This window comes from Scylla paramamosain, chromosome 41 (genome assembly GCF_035594125.1).
Source record: "Scylla paramamosain isolate STU-SP2022 chromosome 41, ASM3559412v1, whole genome shotgun sequence".
In the NCBI taxonomy this organism is placed as follows: Eukaryota; Metazoa; Arthropoda; class Malacostraca; order Decapoda; family Portunidae; genus Scylla; species Scylla paramamosain.
In genome coordinates, this window is record NC_087191.1 from 8,724,467 (window position 1) to 8,749,466 (window position 25,000).

General features: G+C 42.5%; 2 protein-coding genes across 2 annotated transcripts in view; both read left to right on the forward strand.

Moving 5' to 3' along the window:
* LOC135092928 (matrix metalloproteinase-2-like) overlaps window positions 1–6,971 on the forward strand; it is a 68,397-nt gene extending 61,426 nt beyond the window's left edge. Inside the window, exons 6-12 of the mRNA XM_063991729.1 lie at window positions 1–87; window positions 942–1,109; window positions 1,634–1,824; window positions 1,970–2,117; window positions 2,826–2,982; window positions 3,711–3,811; window positions 4,427–6,971. The exon at window positions 1–87 is cut by the window's left edge and continues 56 nt beyond it. Coding sequence (XP_063847799.1) covers window positions 1–87; window positions 942–1,109; window positions 1,634–1,824; window positions 1,970–2,117; window positions 2,826–2,982; window positions 3,711–3,811; window positions 4,427–4,692 — 1,118 coding nt within the window. The 3' untranslated portion in view covers window positions 4,693–6,971. The remainder of the gene's footprint in view (window positions 88–941; window positions 1,110–1,633; window positions 1,825–1,969; window positions 2,118–2,825; window positions 2,983–3,710; window positions 3,812–4,426) is intronic.
* A 6,921-nt stretch (window positions 6,972–13,892) lies between these two features.
* On the forward strand, window positions 13,893–23,410 carry LOC135092927 (integumentary mucin A.1-like). Its single transcript, XM_063991728.1, has 4 exons — window positions 13,893–14,013; window positions 14,574–14,641; window positions 21,323–21,740; window positions 21,919–23,410. Exons 1-4 carry the CDS (start codon window positions 13,959–13,961, stop codon window positions 22,443–22,445), a joined length of 1,068 nt encoding a protein of 355 aa, XP_063847798.1. The 5' UTR covers window positions 13,893–13,958; the 3' UTR covers window positions 22,446–23,410.
* The last annotated feature ends 1,590 nt before the right edge of the window (window positions 23,411–25,000 follow it).

Here is a 25,000-nt window from a genome sequence, read left to right on the forward strand (position 1 = left end):
CGTTCTACCCCGGGCACGGCATCGGGGGAGACATGCATTTTGATGACGATGAGCCGTGGGTGCAGCATCAAAACGTAGTAGATGATAGTAAGTAGTGGTGGGGGGGTTAGGGACTTAGTAGATGATAGTAAGTAGTGGTGGGGGGGTTGGAGGGGGACTTAGTAGATGACAGTAAGTGGTGGTGCGGGGGTGGATGGGGGGTATTAGTTGTTTTTGTTTTTGTTTTTTGTTTTTTTTGTTTGTTTTTATTAGTTATTGTTGTTATTATTATTTGTTTATTGATTTATTTTGTTTATTTGTTTATGGTTATTGTTTTTTTTTCGTTATTGTTGTTGTTTCTGTTAGTGCTTTTTTTTTTTTTTACAGTACTATTATTATTATTATTATTATTATTATTATTATTATTATTATTATTATTATTATTATTATTATTAAAGGTAGTCTGTGGTATTCCTAACCTACTGCATTCTTCCCTATATATTCTCACATTCATATAAACTTCACTTCCTTACTAACCTAAGGGATAGTCTCTCTTCCCATTAGTATACTTCATAAATTCAGAATCCCAACTTTTTATCCTCCTCTCCCTTCATGCACTCTTTCTCCCACACACTCACCCTTACCCCACCCACACCTTGCCACACTTACCCAATTAATATACTTTGTACCTTCAGAATCCCAACTTTTCATCAAACTTCTCTTCCTGCATGCATTCTTTTTCTCCCTCACTCCTCCACACACATTCTCACAAACACTGCTCCACACACCCTGCCGTTCTGACTCCACCTCTTTCACAGCCATACCTTTGAAAATCCCAACTTCTCATCCTCTTTTTTCATGCAGTCTTTCCTCTCCCACATTGTCACTCACACTCCAGACTCTTCCCTTCACACACTTCTCCCTCCACACCCTGCTGTTCTCACCCCCAACCTCTTCCACAGCCTGGGAACGAGTGAGTCTCTTCATCACTGCAGCCCATGAGCTAGGTCACGCCCTGGGCCTCTATCACTCCGACGTAGAGGGTGCCCTCATGAGCCCCTATCTCATCCGGTTCCCCAGCTCCTTCCGTCTGCCCCAGGATGACGTGAGGGGAATCCAGGAGCTGTATGGTAGGTGTGCCGGTGGTGATGGTGGTGGTGGTGGTTGGAATGATAGGTTCAATGGTGTTGTTAGTTGTGGGGTGCTGTTGGTTGTTGCTGTGGTAGTGGTGCTTGTATGAGTAGCAATATTGGTGGTTGTGGTGAAGTAGTATTATTAGTAGTAATAGTGATAGTAGTAGTTTGTATAATATGATAAAATTAAGAGTTGTTACGAAATAGTTATAGTAGTAGTAGTAGTAGTAGTAGTAGTAGTAGTAGTGGTAATGGTAATAGTTGTAATGACACTAGCTACAGTAATGGTGGAAGTAGTAGTAGTAGTAGTAGTAGTAGGAATGGCAGTACTACTAGCAACTTAAGAAACAACATCAAAAGTAATAGTAGTAGCAGTAGCAGCAATAGTAGCAGTTGTAGCAGTAGCAGCAATAGTAGAAGTTGTAGCAGTAGCAGCAATTGTAGCAGTTGTAGTAGTAGCAGTTACAGTCTAGTCATACACCCATACTCACCTCCTCCCCCACCCCCCCACCACCACACAGGTGTGGACGAAAAGTACAAGGAGGACCCCTGGCCGTCCACCACCACAACCACCACTACCACCACACCCCGCCCTGCTGAAACGCCCCGCCCTCCACTGCGGCCCCCGAAGAGTGACAAGCCTGACACCTGCAACACAGATTATGATGCCATCTCTGTCATCCGGCGGGAAATATACATCTTCAAGGGCAAGGTACGGTGAGGGCCTGTAGAAATGCCTGTAGAAGTTGTATTTACTCGTAAAATCTTTAACTAACTAGATTTACCTGTGGGGTGTCAATAAACATACTACTACTACTACTATTATTACTACTACTACCACTCCTCTCCTCTCACAGTACTTCTGGCGCGTGGATCCCCAAGGGAACCTGCTGCCCAACTACCCTGCTAAGATCAACCGTTTCTGGTCCAAGCTACCGAAGAACCTCACCCACATTGATGCTGTGTATGAGCGGATGCTCGACGGAAAGATTGTGTTCTTCATAGGTGCGTGTGTGTATGCATGTGTATCTGAGGTAGTGTTATTTGGTTCTATCTAGTTGGGTCTTGTGTGTTCCCAGGCAGTCACCCATCCAAGAACTAACCAGACCCAATGTTGCTTAACCTCACTGATTGTATAAGTGGTGTGTTGTAGTGTACAGGGTTTGGGCTACAGTGATATGGTTCTGTATCTGTATCTATGGATGTTTGTTTTTGTTTATCCAGGTTTTCTTTCCGTCTATGTTTGTCCAGTCCTTCTTTCCTTCAGTTGTATACTCTCTCCTTGCCTCTATTGCCTCTTCTTTTATCATTATTTTTCTGGTCCTTTATTCTTCAGTTGGTGTGCACTTCTTGTCTCTGTCATATCTTTTGTCTATATTCCTTTCAGTCTTTCCCTCTTCAGTTCACATACACTCCTTACTTCACTTACTTACTTTCACTATCTACCAGTCTACTTCAATATTTAATCCTCTAATTCTTCTCTCTCCACAAACATCCTTTTAACAATACTCTCACCTCACAAGCACACACAAACACCCTCTATAACATTCCCTCACCCCACAAACACACCTCTCTTACCTCACAGTCACCTTTGTTTTACCTCTCCGACTTCACAAACACCCACACACCACAAACCTACCTACCCTTTCTTTACCCATCCTTCACCTCAAAGTCACCTCTCCCCACCAGTCCCTCACCAGCCACACATTACAGGGGACAAGTACTACGTTTGTCGGGGAAACCAGGAGCTGCTGAAGGTGGGGCGCCTCAAAAACCTAGGGCTGCCGGCGACCCTCAAGAAGATAGATGCTGCGTTTGTGTGGGGCTACAATGGAAGGACCTACTTGTTTGCTGAAACCATGTACTGGAGGTGAGGCTGGGCACTGGTGTGGCAAGGTTCTATTCCTAAACATTCTGAGTGTGGTATCATGTAAAAGTTTGTGTCCTGAGGTGTCCCAGTGTGTTTAGGAGGGAGGAAGAGGGTGAGTCATGAGGGAGAATGATATGGGAGAGCTGAGAGAAAGGAGGATGAAAGAGGAATGGGAGAAATAATTTGGCATGTGTGTTTCTTCTAATGGGTTCTAGTGGTGGTTGTCAGGGTCTTCAGGATACTGGTGACAAAAGGGTGCTTATATTTAAATGATTTTGTATTGCTTTCAGGAGTTTCTCATGGAGGTTGTCAAGCTCTTTAAGTGTTTTTGTCCGTTTGTCCAGTCCTTCTTTCCTTCAGTTGTATACTCTCTCCTTACCTCTGTTGCCTCTTTTTTTATCAGTATTTTTCTAGTCCTTTCTTCAATTGATGTACAGTCCAGTCCTTCTTTCATTCAGTTGTATACTCTCTCCTTACCTCTGTTACCTCTTTTTTTATCAGTATTTTTCTAGTCCTTTCTTCAATTGATGTACACTTCTTGTCTCTATCATTTCTTCTGTCTATATTCAATCAGTCTTTCCCACTCCACTTCATGTACACTCCTTGCCTCTGTCACTATCAACCAGTCTACTTCAGTGAGAGTTTTGGCATCATGTACTGCTTCTGACAGGTCTTAGTACAAATCGTCAGGGTCAGAACTAAAGCCCCACATTTCTTCCTCTGTGCAGGTTTGATGAGACAATTCAGCATGTGGAGCTGGACTACCCCAGAGCAATGGACATGTGGCGTGGCGTCCCCTACAATATTGACTCCGCCTTCAAGCACAACGGTATGAGTCTTTGTGTGTGTGTGTATGTGTGTGTGTGTGTGTATGTTGAGATGGATATTTTATTACAAGAACATGTTTTAGCTTAGATAAGTTTTCGTTCTGTACCTTCTTCCTGTTTTACTGTTTGTTTTGTATAGCTTGCTGCTTAAATATATGGTACAGGTTTGTTGTTGTATTTATTTTTGTCTTGGATCAGTTTTATGAATTTGCATATCAATTGAACCATCTAATCTAATGTAATCTGTGTATGTCTGTGTGTATGTCAAGTTTATCATCTCCCATTTTTATTTTTCCTCAGATTTTTTGTGTTGACTACCTTAGTACCTACTTGAAACTTATCAGAGCACACTACTGCCACACTCCACAGCCACTACAACTTACACAAACCTTTACTACCCCCACAACTCACCTATAACCTGCCCAACACAACAATAATCCCATCAAAACACCCAACAACCACATAAACACACTCAAAACTTACCAAAAACTCATATTACACACACACATCAACACCCACAACTAACACACACAAAATGCACCAAACCAGCCGCCTATAACTCACCTACAACCTCAACCAGAACCCTACAACTCATCTACAACCCTTCCCCCATACAGGCACCACTTACTTCTTCCAAGGCAAAATGTTCTGGGAGTTTGATGACTTCAGAATGAGGGTGAAGCCAAAGTCGCCAGCCCTCTCAGCTCCCTTCTGGCTCGGCTGCCCCAACACCAAAAACCCTTACTACCCCAAGACCTCCTTAGAGACCCATGCCACCGCCGCCGCTGCCGCCACCGCCACGCCCACCACAGGAACACCACAGCCTGCTATACTCACCCTCCTTTTGTGTGCTGTGTGTCTAATTTGCTGGGGTGTGGTGTAGTGATGTTTTGTGTTTTTTTTTTGGGGTGGTTGTTTATTTGTTTGTTTGTTGTTTTCATTTCCCCGCTGTGTTCTCTTTGGTTTAGGGTTTGCTGCGTTTGTTTGTGTGTGTTTTTTTTTTTTTTTTCTTTTTACTTTTTTCTTTTGTTTTTTCTTTTGTTTTTTTCTTTTTTTTTTATTTATTTTCTTGAGTCTGTGTGTGTGTGTGTGTGTGTGTGAGTGATTTCTTGGGTTGTGCTGTTATTGTTCTTGTTCTTTCTTTTCTTGTTCTTGTTTCTTGCCTTTTTTTTTCTTTCTCCCTCTTGTTCTTGTCCCTGTTCTTCTAATTCCTCTTATTATAATTATCACTGACAGAATTTTTAACTTTCGTATATTGCATCTGTTTACCTTTCTTTTCTTTTGGCTTTTCTAGTCCAAGTCAGAGAGAGAGAGAGAGAGAGAGAGAGAGAGAGAGAGAGAGAGAGAGAGAGAGAGAGTCAATCAATAATACAAAAAAAAAAAGAAAAAAAAATACTTCCGAGGTGCATGTCCTATACACAACAACCAGACAGCCTTAATGATGTGCCTGTATGTATATTCAATTCCCGCTAATACGTATAATACATTTTGCCCCGACTCTCAAGACACTTTACTGTATAGCTGAGAACATTTCGTTGCCTATGTTGTGATTTGTATTATGTATCTTTCTGTGAAGGTAAGGCCTGTATTCTGAAGTGCTCGGCTCTCACCACAACTGTTTTCAAAGGCCATAGAGGTGATAAGCCAGGTTTTCAAGAGTTTTCTCCTTGTGATAATGTAGAAATGTTGTTAATCTGTCACTAGAATTGTAAAAACACTTAAAAACAGTCAAATTCAGTCAAACATGACTGTGTTTGAAAGCTACAGAGATGATTAGCCAAGTTTTCAAGGGTGTTTCTTCTGTTGATAATGTAGAAATCTTGTTAATTTTTCACTAGAATCATAGAAACACTTAAAAAACCTATCTAGCTCCACCATGACTGCATTCCAAAGCTACAGAGATGATTAGCTGAGTTCTCAAAGGTGTTTTTCCTGATGATAATGTAGAAATCTTGTTAATCTGTTCCTGGAATTGTAAAAACACTCTTAAAAAACCTGTATAACTCCACCATGACTGTGTTTGAAAGCTAGAGATGATTAGCTGGGTTTTCAAAAGTGTTTTTCCTGATGATAATGTAGAAATCTTGTTAATTTGTCACTAGAATCATAGAAACACCCTTAAAAAAACCTATCTAACTTCACCTTGACATTTTTTGAAAGCCACAGAGGTGATTGGCTGGATTCTCAAGAGTGTTTCTGCAGTTAATCATGTAGAAATCTCATTAATTTGTCACCAGAACTGTAAAACACCCTTAAAAACCCATGTCACTTCATCATGACTATTTTCAAAGAGTGTTTCTCCTGTCAGTAATGCAGAAATCTCATTAACCTATCACTGCAACCATAAAAGCACCCTTGAAAACCCATGCAACTTCAACTAGAGCCTTTTTAAATGTAGCAGAGGTGTGGCACAGAAGTGTTTCAGAAATATGGTCCTTGATGCTACACACTGCCACACGTCACATTCCCATATGGCCACACACGCGCTGGCTCACTGGTAACCTCTTCGCTTGGCTGCCTGAGGTTGGAGGTTCTCAAGGTTCGCATCCCTCATCTTTAATTTTAGTGTCAGCTTCAGAAAGCCAGGATTGTCTTGGCCACACTTTTGTTTGCCTCATTCCCGGTGTGTGTGTGTGTTTGTTTGTTTGCTTGCCTTGATGCTTACAGCAGGAGAGGAATGCTGATATAAGGTGTATTTATTGTAGGTTTAGTTGTGTGTATGTGGAAATGGTGATAGAGATTAAATACATTGATTGGGTTATGTACGGAGTGATTTATGAATGCTGTAGGGTCTTGTGTGTGTGTGTGTGTGTGTGTGTGTGTGTGTGTGTGTGTGTGGCAGGTAAGGACTCAGGGACATGGTAACACTGGTAGACTGATCCTCTCACTCACTCGCTCACTCACTCACTTGCTCACTCACTCATTCACTCGCTAGTTGGTCTACGTGCTCCCTCCCGTCTTGTTCTGAAGCACACGGCAAACTAATGTAATCCTGCCCAAACCCTTGTGTGATTATAAGTTACTGAATTATCAAAAAGAAAGTTGATCTGGTATTTGACAAGCATTAATTTTGGCAGGAATGAAGGATGTTTACTACGTTTGAAAGCAAGATAACAATATATAGATCAATGAATGAGAGAGAGAGAGAGAGAGAGCATCAATGAGTCGCAGTGTTACCACATCCCCTTTGGCCTCCCCTACCTTTCTACCACACACACTCACAGAAATGCAGTATAGCCACTCAGAATAAGAATATGTAGACCAGTAAAGGAGTGTGTGAGTGAGAGCATCAGTGTTACCATATCCCTCTGTCCCTTTGTCCTCACTGCCTCACACACCCATTAACACACTGTAGCTCTGACAAACACTCTTCTCGCCTTGATAATGCTCACAAAGACTGGAGATTACTACTCTACTGCCCCCAATGTGCTTTAAGTTCGAGCTGTCCATTAAATACTTAGATTAGTAGTGTGTAAGTAAATATTTGTGCTTGACCATCCATACTCCTGCCTTCTGTCACTTAAATGCTGCTAGTGATGCCATCCACACTTACTTAAGAATACTGTTTATACTTAACATGTATTTTGCTCTGTGAGAATTGATGTTGTGTTGGGTGAAGGAAGGAGGATTGGATGAGGAGGAAAAGTGAAGGAGGGAAGAGAAGGTTGGGAAGGAAAGGAAATGAAGAAGAAAGGAAAGGGAAATGAGGAGGAGGAGAAAGGAAAGGAAGAAAAAGAAAGGGAAGGAAGGAAAGAAAGGAGAAGAATAGAAAGAGGAGTAGGAAGGAAAGAAGAAAGAGAAAGAAGAAAGAAGAAAAGGAACAGGAGAAGGAAGAAAGTAAATCAAGAAGAAAAGAAAGTAAAACAAAAAAAAAAGAAAAGAGAAAAAAGAAAGAAGGGAGAAGGAAAGAAAAGAATAAGAAATTAAATTAAATAAAAAAAAAAGGAAAAGAAAAGGAAAAGGAGAAAATATGTATATAATGACATCTATGCTGTATGCACACTCATCATCTGTATGCTGCTGAATCTCTCACTAGTGTATATTTATATCGATATGCTGTATTTTTCATCAATTTCTTATGTGTATTTATGATGCTGTATGCGGTATGCTGTATGATGGTGTATTTCTTATTTAAGTGTGTTTATAATGATGTGTCTGTTTGTTTTGTTTTTTTTAGTCTGGTTTTATGTATATTTACGGTGACCTCTGTATGCTGTATGTTTGTATGTCTGTTCACTCTCACTGATGCTCTGATGCTATATGTATGAATGTATATTTCCTCAGCCTGTATTTTGCTTAGATTCTGTATACATTCACATCTTTCTCATTCATGTATGCAGTATGCTGTATGCTCATTCTGTATAGTATTTGGTATGCTGGTGTATTTTTGCCGTTGTGTGTATATAATGTGTGTATGTGTGTGCGTATGTGTGGCTTTTTTTTACATGTGTTTTATAATGCCTATGCTGTATGCCTTATGCTGTATTGCCTTAAGTTTGTATGCTTATACTGTATTTCTCATTCATGTGTTTATTAAGGTATGTATTCTTTTCTTTTTATCTCATCTGTATACAAGTTACTATGTTGTGTGCTGTATTGTCACCAGTGTTGTATGCTGATGTAGTGGTAAGGCTAACAGTGTATTTTATATCATTTTTTTACGTATATTTATGATGATTACCGTATGTGCTGTGTGTTGTATGCTTGTTTGTTTCTACCGGTTTTGTATGCTGTATTGGTAAGGCTAGCGTTGTATTTTCCTGTCTCTTTTTGACGTATATTTATGATGAGTCCTGTATAACGCTGTATGCTGTTGTATTATTACGGTTTTGTACGCTGTTTGTATCTGTTTGTATGCTGTATTTTGTAAGGCTAGTGCTGTATTTTTCTCTCTTTTTTTACGTATATTTATGGTTGCTACGTATGCTGTGTGGTGTATGCTTGTCTGATCTCGCCTCACCAGTCTTGTATGCCGTTTGTATACCATATTCGTAAAACTAGCGTTGTACTTTTCTCTCTTTTTTTACGTATATTTATGGTTGCTGCGTATGCTTGGCGGATCTATTCTTACCATGTCTTGTATGCTGATGGTATGTTTCATTGTTTTTTTTTATTATTACTTTATTTATTTTTATTCATTTTTTTATGTATATTTATGATGACAATGTGTATACTGTATGCTCTATGCTGTATGCCCCTCCATTCTCACACACTGAGGCTACATGAACCTATCACTGCAATGCTGCTAGTCATGTCCCACGCCCTTCACTCACTCACTCACTCACTCACTCACTCACTCTTAACATCCTCAGTCACCCTTAACATCCTCCCTCCCTCTTATTCGGTCTTATCTCGTCCTTACTCACTCTTATTCAGTTTTACTTGTCTTCACTCACTCATTCTTTTTTTTTATTTGTTCTTCTCTCCTTTTCATTCTTATCCACTCTTACTTGCCTTTATTCATGCTTGTTCATTCTGTTTTGCTTTTTTTTTTTTTTACTCATTCTATTGACTTTTTATTTTTACCAGTCCTCATTCAATCTTTTTCATTCTGTTCCCTCTGTTCACTCATTGGTAGTGTTGTTCATTCTCGGTCTATTCACTCAGTTTATTCTTTTTTCCCTCTTATTCACTGCTATTTGTTCTTATTCTGTATTGATCTTGTTATTTGCTCTTATTAATTATTCTTATTCACACTTATTAACTTTTACAATTCATTTTTACTGTTATTAACTTTTATTCACTTTTATTCATCCTTGTTCATTCATATTCATTTTTATTTACTACTTTATTAATTTCTGTTCACTCTTATTCAATCATATGCATTCTTTCTCATTATATATTCACTCTTATTATTCATTCTTACCAAATTGCTGTTATCCATTCTTATTTTCTCTTGCTTGCCCTTATTTATTCTCTGTTCACTCTTATGCATTTTTTTTTTCACTTCTATTTTTTCTCATTCGTTTTCTTTTCACTCTTATTGATTACATTCATTCTCCATTCACTGTTATTCACTCCTGCCTTCATTCTCTTCAGCTTGTTATAGAAGAGAGGAGATGAATAATGAATAAATGTGCTGATTTTCTCCTTAACTGAACAGAAGACAAAGGAGAAAACAGAAGATGTAAAGGAAACATTATTATTATTATTATTATTATTATTATTATTATTATTATTATTATTATTATTATTATTATTATTATTATTATTATTAACTTTTTTTGGGGGGTGTAATTTCTTTTGTTTTTGTTCAGTCTGATGTTTATTTGTTTATTATCATTTATTACTTTTATTATGTTTTGTTTTGTTTTTGTTTTCGTACAGTGTTGATATAATTATTGTACACTCATTTCCCTGACTGACTGACCGGCTGACTGACCAACTGAATGACTGACTGACAGGTGGTAAAGGACACAGTGTTTATAAATGGTAAATTATGTGATCACCAGCTTGACTGACTGAATGACTGACTGACTAGCTGACTGACTGACTGATGAAAGATATGCATTTGGTAGTCAGTCACTCAGTCAGTCAGTCAGTTAGTATGATTGACTTGCTGACTTACTGACTGACTGACTGACTAGACTAGAGATATGTATATGTTAAGTCAGTCAGTCAGTCAGTCAGTTGGTAGGTTGGCATGTGTTGTAGTGACTGTCTGAATGACTGTGACTGACTGAAGGTTTGTGAATATTGAGAGTCAGTCTGTCAGTCAGTCAGTCAGTCAGTATATAATGTGTTGTAATGAGTGACTGAATTAACTGAGAATATGAGTAAGAAGTCAGTCAATCAGCCAGTCAGCCATCCACTCAGTCAGTCAGTTAATCAGTCAGTCAGTCAGTCAGTCAATCAGTCAGCCAGTCAGTCAATCAATCAGTCAGCCAGTCAGTCAGTCAATCAGCCAGTACAGTCAGTCAGTCAATCAGTCAGTCAGTCAGTCAGTCAGTCAATCAGTCAGTCAGCCAGTCAGTCAGTCAATCAGTCAGCCAGTCAATCAGCCAGCCAGTACAGTCAGTCAATCAGTCAGTCAGTCAGTCAGTCAGTCAGTCAGTCAGTCAGCCAGTTGATGTTAAAAACTCACCATTATTTATGTATTTATTTATTTATTTTTTTTATTAATTCAAGATGGGACCAAAATTGAAGTGTATATCTGGCTTGGCCTTATTAGTGTGTGTGTGTGTGTGTGTGTGTGTGTGTGTGTGTGTGTGTGTGTGTGTGTGTGTGTGTGTGTGTGTGTGTGTAAGTGTAACTGTGTGTGTATGTCTGTAAGTACTATTATAAGTGTAGTGACAGGCACTACTACTACTACTACTACTACTACTACTACTACTACTACTACTTCTTTTTCTACTACTACTACTACTACTACTACTACTTCTTTTTCTACTACTACTACTACTACTACTACTTCCCCACGTTAAGACAGCTACTACTTCTTTTTCTACTACTACTACTACTACTACTACTACTACTACTACTACTTCCCCACGTTAAGACAGCTAGATGGTGATATAAGTATTTCTAAGTACTGTAGTAGGATTGTGAAGAAAAGTTAAGTGGAGGAAAAAAAAATACAGAATGGTTAAATGAAGAAAAGTGGTTATTTATTCACTAAAGGAGAGAGAGAGAGAGAGAGAGAGAGAGAGAGAGAGAGAGAGAGAGACTTAGATCCTATTAGATATGCATTAGAAAGACCTTGATCCTCTTCTCTTGTATAAGTTTCTCCTTCACAATGCATAAAAAGACTTGAATACCCATAAATCTCCGATGAATCCCTTAAAACTCTTAATAGGAAGACTAGATCCTCTTACATACTCCCGATAAAGATTACAACCCCTTAAATTTGCAATAGGAAGACTTGATTCCCTATAATCTTGCCATGAAACACTAATCCTTTATAATTTGTCATAGGAAGACTTGATTCCCTATAATCTTGCCATGAAACACTCTGATCCTTTATGATTCGCAATAGGAAGACTTGATCCCCTTATGTAGTCTTATGCAACACTCTAATCCTTTATAATTGCACTAGGAAGACTTGCTCCCCTTATATCTTCTCATGCAATACTTTGATTCTTTATAATTTGCAATAGGAAGACTTAATCCTCTTAAATTTGCAATAGGAAAACTTAATCCTCTTATATTTACACCAGTGAGACTCAAATTTCTTAAATCCATCTAGTAAACATTGTAATCCTGTTAAGTTTGTAATGCGTACCGTGATCCTCTTAAATTTGTAGTGGAAAGGAGTTGAATCCATGTAAACTTGCAATAGATACACTCGATCCCTTTAAATTTAGCAAGTTAATATTCTAATCCTTTCAAATTGTGGAGAATAGGGACGTAATCCTATTAACCTACAACAAAAAACAATTGAATCTTTACCAACTTATAACAGACACCTTCATCAAGCCTCTTATAATTGCCAAGTTAATATTTTCACTCTTAAATTCTGTTATATGAACAGGTAATCATTTTAAACCTACAATATAAACAAATGAATCCCTCTTAACTTACGATAAACCTGAAATCATTACGTCTATAACAGAAACACTTGAACTCCCACAAACTTGCCATAAAAAGACTTGAATCCTTTTAAAACTGCAACATAAGGACTCGATTCTCGTTTACCTTGGCAATAGAGACTTGAATCCCCTCATACACCTGCACTAGAAAGACTTTAAACCTCTTGTCAGTATGGAATAATTAGGCTATATAGAGTTACATCCCTTATACTGTATGTGTGTGTGTGTGTGTGTGTGTGTGTGTGTGTGTGTGTGTGTGAACTTTTTTTTTATGTATTATGGTTTTACTTTGTATGTTTGTTTGTATGTATATATGCGTATGATACAATTAAAGAGGCCTGATTATGATATACATGAATAAACACATACATCAATTTATTAGTGTTTTTTTCGATGTGTTCACCCCCCCCCTCTCTCTCTCTCAGTTGGGCAGCACAAAGTGAATGAAATAGCAATGGTAGTAGTTGTAGTCGTAGAAGTAGTAATAGTAGTATCTGTTCTTGTAGTAGTACTAGTAGTAGTAATAGTGATGTAGTAGTAGTAGTAGTTATTGTGAAGTAGTTGTTTTTGCAGTTATTGTTGTTGCTGGTGTAGTAATAGTGGTGGTGATAGTAGTAGTAGTAGTAGCAGTAGCAGCAGTAGTAGCAATTCTTTGAACACGCCACCTACTTCTATCACTCCCCCACACTCACCTTACCCCCCTCACTCACCTGCCCCCCTTCACACCTGTCTAATAGAGCCAGCTGCTTACCTGTCTGTCTGCCTTCCTGTCTGTTATCAAGCCTCATTATGGAAACCAGGTGAGTGAAAGCTATGGTGTGTGTGTGTGTGTGTGTGTGCGTGTGTGTGTGTGTGTGTGTGTGACCGGAAGAAATCTCTGTCTATCTGTCTGTCTGTTTATTTGTTTCTTTGTATTTCGTTCTGTCTGTGTGTGTTTTTCGTTTGTGAGTCCCTATGTTTGTCTGTCCGTCTGTGTGTTTGTTTGTTTGTCAGTTTGTTTGTGCCTGTCTGTTCCTTTCTGCTTGTTTGTTAGTGCTTTGTTGGTTTGTCTTTTGTGTGTGTGTGTGTGTGTGTGTGTGTGTGTTTGTCTGTTTGTGTCTTTTTTGTTTGTTTGTGTCTATCAGTTTCTGTCTAATTATGTTTGTAAGCATTCTCTCTCTCTCTCTCTCTCTCTCTCTCTCTCTCTCTCTCTCTCTCTCTCTCTCTCTCTCTCTCTCTCTCTCTCTCTCTCTCTCTCTCTCTGTGTGTGTGTGTGTGTGTGTGTGTGTGTGTGTATCTGTGTCTGTGTGTGTGTGTGTGTGTGTGTGTGTGTGTGTGTAGTGACCACTAATGTACATACTGACAGCTGTCTTAACACACACACACACACACACACACACACACAGAGACCGGCTGCTTTCAACCTCCTTAGAAATTGCTAATAACGTCTCTATTCAAAACACACACACACACACACACACATATACTCAAACACATACCGCTCTTTTTATTACTCAATAACTTAATCAGCTTTTCATTGGAGGTGTAAACAGGTGTGTGCAGGTGTGTGAGGGCAGGCAGGATTGCAGGTATAAGAATGTCAGGTGTGCTTGTCTAATCATTCCTTACCTGGCCCGTCACCATGAGAGTACCTGGTGGTCTCGTCCTTCTTCCCGTTTTCTTCGCCCTCGTGTCAGGTAACAGTAGTAGTAGTAGTGGTAGTAGTAGTAGTAGTGGTGGTGGTGGTGATGGCTTTTCTTATTTTCTTATTTTCTTTTTTTTTCTTGTTTTTGCTATTTTTTTTATTGTTTATCTACGTTCTGTTCTCCATTTATTATTTTTTACGTATTATTCTTTAATTTCTTTACTTTTTCTTCCTTTCTTACTTTTCTGGTTTATATTGTACGCTTTTGTTTTGTTTTCTTTGTTTATAGTAAATCTACTCTCTCTCTCTCTCTCTCTCTCTCTCTCTCTCTCTCTCTCTCTCTCTCTCTCTCTCTCTCTCTCTCTCTCTCTCTCTCTCTCTCTCTCTCTCCATCCATCCATCCATGCAGCTATCTATTTATCCATCCATTCATGTATGTAAGTATGTACGTATTTACCTATCTATCTATCTATCTATCTATCTATCTATTTCCACCTATTTCGTGATATACAGAGAGAGAGAGAGAGAAAGAGAGAGGGAGGGAGAGAGAGAGAGAGAGGATTTTAGTTAAGTGTGGTAGGGAACGTTACTGATTACCTTGTTTAATTACAGGTGAGGTAGACGGCAAGGTGAGAGAGTGGACGTGCAAGTACAATGGGCAGTTCTATTCAGCAGGGACGGTGAGTAATAGTAGTAGTAGTAGTAGTAGTAGTAGTAGTAGTGCAGTTGTAATTTAGGACTTAAAAAACAATAAAATACACAAACACACATTAAAACACCTTAAAACATCCCTAAAACACTTAAAACACAAAAAAAAAACACCCAAAAAAACATCTAAATACACTCACAAGCATCCCAGCATCTTAAAAACACTCCTAAACATCATAAAACACCTTAAAGTACTCTAAAACACCCAAACACCCAAACACATCCTAAAATTTCCCATAACATCGTATAACAATACATATTTACTTTCTTATTTACTTTTTTACTTGCTTTCCTTTCATCGTTTCTGAGGAGCAGTGGTTCCCGATCTTTTTCAGATTAGCCACTTTTCATATAGATCCTTGTCCACGGCCCAGCGCCAAGCATGACCCGTGGCCGCAGTGGCTGTCAACGGCCCTGCACTCATTAGGTCCATATAAAAATCACTCCAGCAAATCCTCTAATTTTATTGATTCCATTTGTCATTTTTTCTGTTGTTTTAAGTACTGATTGTTCGACTCTTGACCAGCAGGGGCACAGGAAACGCAGGTAACAGTGCAGGTGTTTATTCACAGAAGGTGTGAACAGAAGGCTGGAGGTAGGTGATCTCTCGGCGCCAGGCCGCGCACTTCCACTTAACACTTATGACTGAAGCCTAGCTCGTTCACTCATACACGTATTCATGCCTCACACAAGTCTCGCTCATTCACTCGTTCACACAACTAGCTAACAACCACACACCTCCCCCGAGACATAAGGAAGATTCCTTATCTTTGTTATGGCTACCGTAACACATGAAACAAAGTTACAATGATTGAAGTACAGAAAACACGGTACATATACACAAAACAAACACAGCGTACAATGAACACGTACGACTAATCGTAGGTGCTACGGTGCCACCGCACCTGCAGTCGTCTCGGCTCCCTACGCTGTCGGCTGCTTCGACGCTCTGGTTGCTCTCGGCCACGGTGTACCCCGTTACCCTGATGCTCCGGGCTGCCGGGATGGTGGTGTTCCTCGTGACCCTGATGCTGAAGCGCTGCACCGCCATGAGCGGTGTGCTGCTCGACAGGAAGGGGAGCAAGAGGTCTGTGTGGGCGTAGGTGTCTTCTATTACGCCACATCACGCGACCGCTGCCCATCTTGATGAGGTAGTCTCTCCTTCGCCCAACAGCCACGATGACACCCAGGCGATCCCAGAGGCCTGTCGTGTGATCTTGAACGTCGACGTGGCCACCGAGGTGCAGGAGAGGAAGAGTACGGGCGGACGCGTCGTGGCGAAGTTTCGCTTTCTTCCTCAGTCGCTCTGCCTTGGCGTCGCACTCATCAGCAGCGCGCTGCCACTGCTGAGCGTATGAGCGATGATGAGCCGGGACACAGGACCTCATAGGATGACCGAAGAGGACTTGTGCTGGTGATCGCCCTTCCGCCCTCGGAGTGTTGCGCAGTTCCAGCAACCCGCGAGCGAACGCATCCTCGTCCAGGTGTCCCTGCTGTGTGGTCGTGAGGATCAGCTTCTTCACGGACTTGACCGCTGCCTCGGCGTGACCATTGGAGCGTGGATAATGAGGTGAAGATACACGATGCTCCACCCCCCATCGAGCCAGGAAGCGCCGTACCGATGAAGAAGTGAACTGCGGTCCACCGTCAGTCCTCAGGAGAACAGGCACGCCCGTGTCGGCGAACACACCCCGAAGGACACGAACGAGCTGATCAGCCGATGCTGGACGTGAGCATGCAGACACGTGAGGCCACCCAGACAAGCGATCTACATACACGAGGTATGTACGGCCTGCTGCGTGGAAGTAGTCTGCAGAAACTGACTCAAACACCCTGCTGGGTGTGTCCGTGTCCTGCCAGAGAGGTTCGTTGGCTTGGCTTGGTAGGAGTGGACGGCATAGTGAGCATCCAGAAACGACGTTCTCAACGTCTCTGTCCATACCAGGCCAGTACACCGTTTGTCGGGCCCGTCGCTTGGTGCGCTCCATCCCCTGATGACTGTCATGGAGTCGCTCTAGTGTTTCTCGGCGGAGGCTGTGAGGAATAAGAAGCCTCGGCCCGTAAACCACCAGGTCGTCGTCTACGGCCAGCAGACTGCGCACCGGCCAGTACGTACGCAAGCGGTGATCGAGGTCGTGGCAATGATCAGGGAAGCCCTCGATGATGACGTTCTTGAGCAAGCAGTACTCCCCGTCTCTTGCTGCTGCGGCACGTACCATTTCCACAGTCTGATCCTGGAGTGGTGCTAAGCGGACGCCGTCCTCATTGGTGGCAGATAACGCTGAGATGACCGCTGAGTGGAGAGGGTCGAGGTCACCAGAAGTAGCAGCATCCTCTTCCTCCACTGGGTCCTGTACTGGAGCACGTGAGAGGGCGTCGGGCACACAGTGTGTCGATCCCTTTTGCCAGCTTGCTGTGAAAGAATACTGAGCAAGCTTCTCCCTCATGCGCTGCAGCCGCAGGTTCTCTATTTCTCCCAACAACTTGCTATTGAGGAGAGGTATCAGCGGGCGGTGGTCGAGCACTAGATCGAAGTGAGGGAGTCCTTTCAGGTAGGTGCCACATTTCCTGACTGCCCAGACGATTGCAGCCATTTCCAACTCTATTACTGCATAGCGGCTCTCTGTGTCTGTAACAAATCTTGACCCGCATTGCACCATCTTCCACTGGTCACTGTGCTTCTGCAGGAGAACGAATCCAAATCCGTGCATCCTTGAGGCGTCAGTCTGTAGCATCGTTGGTAATGATGGGTCGAAGTATGCCAAGACAGGTGGGCTGACGAGACACTGTTTCACCTTCTCAAACGCCTCTTCATGGTTAGGAGACCAGCACCAACTGTTCTTCGGGCGTAAGAGATCTCTGAGGGGTTGTGCAGCTGCAGCCACAGCAGGAGAAAAGCTTCCAAGCTGGTTTGTAAGACCCATGAATGATCGTAAGTCGGTGATGTGCTGTGGTCGTGGGAAGTCAGAGATTGCCTTAACTTTCTTTGAGTCTGTCGTGTAGCCTTGTCCAGAAACAGAGTAACCACAGTAATCTACCACTCTTTCCGCGAATGTAAACTTCTGTGGGTTGAGAGTGATGCCGTGCTGGTCACACCGCCGCACAATCTGAATGACATGGGCTAAGTGCGCGCTGTAGGTGGAGTCATAGGCCAGGATGTCGTCCACGATCTTGATGGTGTTAGGTATGTCGCCGAGAGCTTGGTCTCCTCGACGGTTATACTCGTCTCCAGACGAGACGAGACCCATAACCGCTCGCCGAAACTTGTACCGACCCCAAGGTGTTATGAAGCAGGTTAAATCCTGGTCTTCTTCTCTAATGGGGACTTGAAAATACCCCATCTTGGCATCAAGAGTGGTGAACCAAACTGCTCCGGTCCCGATCGAGGCGATGGCGTCATGAGGTGAGCGCACTGGATACACGGGCCTCTTCACGTAACGGTTGAGTCGTGTCAGGTCAACACACAGCCTTACACCAGATGTCTTTTTTGGGACAGGCACGATGGGGTGGCACCATGCCGTAGGGTAGTCCACACTCTCGATGATTCCCTTGTTAAGCAGCTCTTCCAACTGGCTCTTAATTTCTTCACGCCAATTGTAAGGGATTGTACGAGATGCTGTTACGGCGAAGGGTCGAGCGTCGTCTGTCAACTCGATGGCCATGGATCCACCAGCCATTGCACGTAAACCTTCCTTTGCTTCGAAGACGCTGGGAAAGGCCTTGATCACAGCAGCAGCGTGCCCCGCACGCTGCTGTGGCGTTGGGTCGTAGGAATGAGGCCAGCTGATCACTTCTGTGGGCGTAGATAGAGGTGGCTGCGAGGCGGTCGGGTACTTGATGGAGCTGTTGCCGGTGTGCTGTTCTTCCCTGCGTAGCGGTCGGATTTGAGCCGGAAAATCTTCGGGGAGGATTCCGAGAGCGATGGAATCGTACCAGCTAAGCAGCGCCCCCTTCACCTCCTTCACCACGCTCACAACAGTCTCAGCTTCCCTGTCGCCCAGTTGCAAGTGCGACGAGAAAGTTCCTACACAGGTGAGGGGGTGATTACCGGCAGCATAAAGTCCATCACCATCAGCGGGCGCCAAGCTGGAGGGCGGGATTCCAAGGAGTGTTGCCGTGTCGAGGCCAATAACGGTCGTTTCGGCCCCAGAGTCAGGAGTCCACGTAATCTTGTCTCTTCCAGCGGGATGTGTGGCGGTAATGAGCACCTGGGGCGCAGGTCGTGCCGTCACCGTCTTTGTGTATACGCCTGATAAGAGCTGGTATACACTGGCACTGGCTCCCCGCCTCGGGCCTGCACCGCGATGAGGAGAGACAGTTGAGGAACTCCTCGAAGCTCCTCGTCGTTTCCTCACTGTCTGCTGACATACACTCGCAAAATGCCCTCTTTTCCCGCAGTTACGACACACTTTATCTATTGCCTGGCATCCCCTTTTGTCACTGCGACAATCTTTGCCACAACGATAACAGCCCGTGGGGCTTGAGCCCCCGAAACTGCCCTTCCTGTAGTTCGAGACAGCGTTCACACCATGGCTCGAAGAGTGAGAGCCGCCCCTTAGTACTGCACTACACTGGTTAGCGCTCTCTGATGCTCTGCAAATATCTATGGCGTTTTCAAGGGTGAGTTTCTTGTTTTCCAGCATGCGTTTCAGAGCCACTTCGTCTCGTGTCCCAACGACAATTCTGTCACGCAGCTGATGGTTTATGCACTGGTCGCAAAAGTCACAGAAATTGGCGATTTCCTTAACAGCACATAAAAAGTCGTCAAAACCTTCTTGCGTTTCTTGCACGCGGGAGTAGAAGTCTCTTCTATCCATGATGATGTTGCGCTGGCTTCGCAGGTACTCACACATTGCATCGAGGATGGTTCTTAACTCCGCGTCTCTCGGTAAGCTTATCCCGTAGCGAAGTGTACGGGTCCACTCGTCGTCTAGGACAGCAGCGAGTGCCGCCCTCTGCTCAGCCAGGGAGAGACAGTCTATCCTGGCGAGGGTTACGTATCCTTCAAACTTATGGCGCCACGTGTCGAACTCACGTAAAGATGCTGACGCCGTTAAGTGAGGAATGATGGTGGCGGACGTCGGGAACCTCGCGCCCTGGGTAGACGTGCTGCGGGCTGTGGTTTCGCCTTCATTGCTCGCCGTGGTGCGACTGGGAGCTTGTGTCCCCACTCTCTCCAGCAGCTGGGTTAAACGCTCCTCGCGAGCCTGACTCTGCTCCGACTGTCGCGCTAGCAGAGCCTGACTCTGCTCCGACTGTCGCGCTAGCAGGGCAGCCAGCGCCTCCAACTGCTTCTCCATTCTGCGCCGTACCCACTGCAGCCTTGTCCTGATCCTACTCACTGCGCCATGTTCGACTCTTGACCAGCAGGGGCACAGGAAACGCAGGTAACAGTGCAGGTGTTTATTCACAGAAGGTGTGAACAGAAGGCTGGAGGTAGGTGATCTCTCGGCGCCAGGCCGCGCACTTCCACTTAACACTTATGACTGAAGCCTAGCTCGTTCACTCATACACGTATTCATGCCTCACACAAGTCTCGCTCATTCACTCGTTCACACAACTAGCTAACAACCACACACTGATAACGAAATTCATAGTTTGCCTTTGCTGAATTTCATATAATTATTGAAGTGGTAGTAAAGGAGTAACGCAATGCACATTAAAAAAAGTCCATACTTGGAGTAATCAATGAATGGCATTGTTGTGGAAACCTGTTTCAACAATAAACAAACAAAAAACAAGATAAAACAAAATTCCACAGGTTTACGAGTATATTAATCCCACGCCGCTGATCTTTGAATCTGGCAGCTCTCATGACTTAATGATCCTGAAGTGAAATGCGATCATAGGGAGTCATGATTAAGTGTCATGGCCTTCAGTGGCCACTCACCCACCTCCTCCCACATTATTTGCTTCTGAACATTCATGGCAGCTTCATGTTTCCTTCACTTGCATCCCATTCCACTCAGTGTGGTGGTGGTGGTGCAGATGTCAACAGGCTTCTTGATTGATGGTTTTGTTTCACCTCAAGCACACCGTTGGTCATGCTTCACTTCAAGTCTGTTGCGATGTTTCGTCTTAACGTGGAGTAGCTGAGAGAATGCAGCCTCACAGGAGTAAGTTGATGAAAATAGTGGGTGCCGAAGAGCAAGTTGTCTGTGTAGTCTGGCCATTTGTATTGAGCCTGTAATGTCCCTCCACTGGCTGCCTGCCCGCTAAACACCCTTGGTTTAGTATATACATATCCTCAGATCATGGCTCCTACATTCTGCCACATGGCCCGCCAGGGAGCCATGGCCCACAGTTTGGGAACCACTGCTCGAGTGAGGTTCACGCCATATACGAGTCTCCTCCAATTGTTTCCGCCCCTTCCTCTTCCTCTTCCTCTTCCTCTTCCTCTGTGACTCCCATTCTCTGCAGCTCTCCCTCGCTTCCATCCCTCAACCCTTTCACTGCGGTATGCAACAATTCAAAGCACTAAAAGCAATGTACGGAGTCTTTATAAGCATCAACCGGAAAGAAAAGGCATAAAAAGGAATATATTTTGCAATTACCAGCCAGTATAGAGCAGAAAGAGATGCCTCACACTGGTCACTCAATAAAGAGAGACGCACCAAATTGCAATGAAGTTTATCTCATGGTATCATTCTCAGGTTATCGAGTCCTACCCTGATAACTGCGCCGAGTTGAAGTGCATGTGGTATGAAGGGAAGGTGATGCTGAGGCTGAAGAAGATAGATAACTGTGAATGCATCAAGGAACGCAGACAGGACATGGACAACGAAAGAAGAGCAAAAATAGGAGAGAAAAAAATTAAAAACAATGTAAACAAGGACATAACTAAACAAAACATCCCACAATTAAGAAAATATAAAACAAAGAGGAATCAAGGAAACGGGAATAACAAGATGAGATTGAACCCAAACAAGTGTGAATATAATGGCGTCGAGAAATGGAGCAACGCATTCATGGACACACTAGACGAAAACTGCATCAGATTAGTGTGCATTTATGTGCAAGGTGGACAGAACTACGTGGGAGCGAGGACACAGGATGGATGCACCTGTACTAGTGAGTGTACCTGTGTTTACCTGTGTTTACCTGTGTTTACCTGCGTGAGAGAGAGAGAGAGAGAGAGAGAGAGAGAGAGAGAGAGAGAGAGAGAGAGAGAGAGAGAGAGAGAGAGAGAGAGAGAGAGAGGGGAGGGTGTGTGTGTGTGTGTGTGATTCTTATTTTTATTTTTTTTCAGTGATTACTACAACTACTGCTACTACTCCTACTACCACCGTCACCACCACCACACCTGCTACTTCCACCACCACCGCCACCACTACCACACCTACTACTCCCACCACCACACCTGCTACTTCCACCACCACCGCCACCACTACCACACCTACTACTCCCTCCACCACACCTGCTACTTCCACCACCACACCTGCTACTTCTTCCACCACACCTACTACTCCCTCCACCACACCTACCACTTCCTCCACTACACCTGCTACCTCCTCCACCACACCTGCTACTTCTTCCACCACACCTACTACTCCAACCACACCTACTACTCCCTCCACACCTGCTACCTCCACCACACCTGCTACTATTACCACTGCCATCATTCCTGAGAGTGTGCATTGTGAAGAAGAGACCACTGCCACCACCACTGCCAGCACCACCACTGCCACCACCACTGCCACTGCCACGGAAGAGGAGCATTGTGAAGAAGAGACCACCACCACCACTACCACAACTACTACAGCCGTTGGCTTGTGAGGAGGAGTCAGTCACCTAATTTATGCTCCTAACTTGTGTTCCTAACTTATGCAGAGACCAAGGCTTATAACTCGAATTTGTTCATAACTTCGTGTAATTGCAACTTCTTTCTTCCAACTTTCTCAGCTATAACTTCTTCTGTCTTTCTTACTTTCTTGTTCTAACTTCATAATGTAACTTCTCTCTTCTAACTAACTTCCTTTTCGTAACTCCTTCCCAACTTCACTCCAACTTCTGATTTCAAACGTGTAACTTTTTTTCTAATTTCTTCAACTTCATTCTAGTTTTCTAATCTATATATATTTTTTTCCTGTCAACTTCTACTTTTAACTTCAATGTCTTTTCACTCCTTCGTTCTAAATTTTTTTCCTAACTTCTTCTATTACTTATTTCTTTTCCTTCTAACTTGCTAATTTTTTCAATCCATTATTCTTGCTAACTTCTTTTCAACTTCTATTCTTCCCGTCTAACTTCTTCAATCTTTTCCTAATTTCTTCACTCTCCAAACTTGGCAACATCTCTCATAGCTTCCTCGTAATAACTAATTCTAATCTTCTTCCATGACAGAATTACCCCCATTATCATTAATTATATTTGCTTGGCGCAGGAAAAAAAGGAAATCTATTAAATCATGAGAAAATGTTATGTTATTATTGAATATATTTTCATTTTGTTTGTGGCATTATTTTCCCTTGTTAATCATTCGATTTTGGCTGAAAATGAATAAATGAATTGAGAAAACAGTATTTATTTGTTTCGAGGATGAAGGAAAGTGATTATGTATCATTTGCTAACCAAAAGAATCGTAGCAATCCTTTATTAATATTTTCGTGGATATTTTAACTTTTTTTTTTCCCCCATTGCATTATTAATACCATTTTGTCGATATTATAATCTATGCAGCGTTATAACAACGACACTCCAATTTGATTAAATACTGGTAAGAAGAGAGAGAGAAAAATATTTATCAGTATTTTATTATCATTTCCTGACACATTTTTTAGGGCAATCGAAGTCGTTCCTTTAACTTTTACCTACTAACAAAAAAAAAAAAAAAAGTTCATCCATACACTTTTACCTAGCAATGGAGAATGAAAAGATAGCAACACACCACAAACACCTTTAATGCATGAATAACCCACACGAATCACGGAGAAAAAATGAGTAAACAGTGAATGGCGGTTAAAAGCACGAACTGGCAACTGATGAGAGGGCGGGTCGAGGGAGGGTAAAGGAAAGAGTGAGGACTTGCGCCAGCCAGTACTGAGGTGACCATGTGAGGGGGAGGGTGTGCGTGCCTGCCTCTCCCGCACCTTTATCCAATACAGACCGCGTCACACCTTGCCACTGTGTGTGAGGGGCAGTGTGGTGTGTGGTGGAGTGTGGTAGACGCCGCAGCACCCGTGTGGAGTGTACTGGAGGTGTTTTACTGGTGTTTTTTGAGTGCAGGATTGAGAAAGGTGTTTATCTGTTAACCTGAGGAAAAGGTGAGTGTGTGTGTGTGTGTGTGTGTGTGTGTGTGTGTGTGTGTGTGTGTGTGTGTGTGTGTGTGTGTGTGTGTCTGTGTGTGTGCGCGTGCTCGTAAGATTTGTTATTATTATTATTATTATTATTATTATTATTATTATTATTATTATTATATTATTATTATTATTGTTAAACTAAACTGGATTATTTTTTTGTATTTTTCCTTTCTAAATATCACTTTTTTTCTTCCCTGTCTGAATTTCGTATTATTATTATTATTGTTGTTGTTGTTGTTGTTGTTGTTGTTGTTGTTGTTGTTGTTGTATATTTTTCTTCCTTTCCATGTACTTGTATATATTTCTATGTATGTTTTTTTTATGTATTTTTATCATAACTACATGGTTCACTTATTGTTATTCCGTTACTTGTGTTATTTATTTATTTATTTATTTATTTATTTATTTATTTATTTATTTGTAATCCTAAGTAATCAAGGTAACAAAGAAGTGTCTGCGTTGTAATATAATAATTCCTTGCGCCTCCTCGTCTTCCGTTATTATTATTATTGTTATTATTATTATTATTATTATTATTATTATTATTATTATTATTATTATTCGTTTTCTTAGGGGTGTCAGTATATTTTTTTGAGTCGTTGTTGTTGTTGTTGTTGTTGTTGTTGTTGTTGATCCTCCTCGTCGTCTTCTCTTCCTCCTCCTCCCCCTCCTTCTCTTTCGACTCCTCCTCCTTCTCCTCCTCCTCCTCCTCCTCTTCCTCTTCCTCCTTCTCCTCCTTCTCCTTCTCTTTTTCCTTCTCCTTCTCCTCCTCCTCCTCCTCCTCCTCCTCCTCCTCCTCCTCCTCCTCCTCCTCCTCCTCCTCCTCCTCTTTCTTCTTCTTCTCTTATAAATATTAACTAGTACAACTTTGTATATAATCTTTTCCTCTTCCTCTTTCTCCTCCTCCTCCTCCTCCTCCTCCTCCTTCTCCTCCTCCTCCTCCTGTTCCTCTTCCACTTATTCTTATTCCTACACCCCTTCCTTCAGTTACCTTGAAAATACACTACTACTACTACTACTACTACTACTACT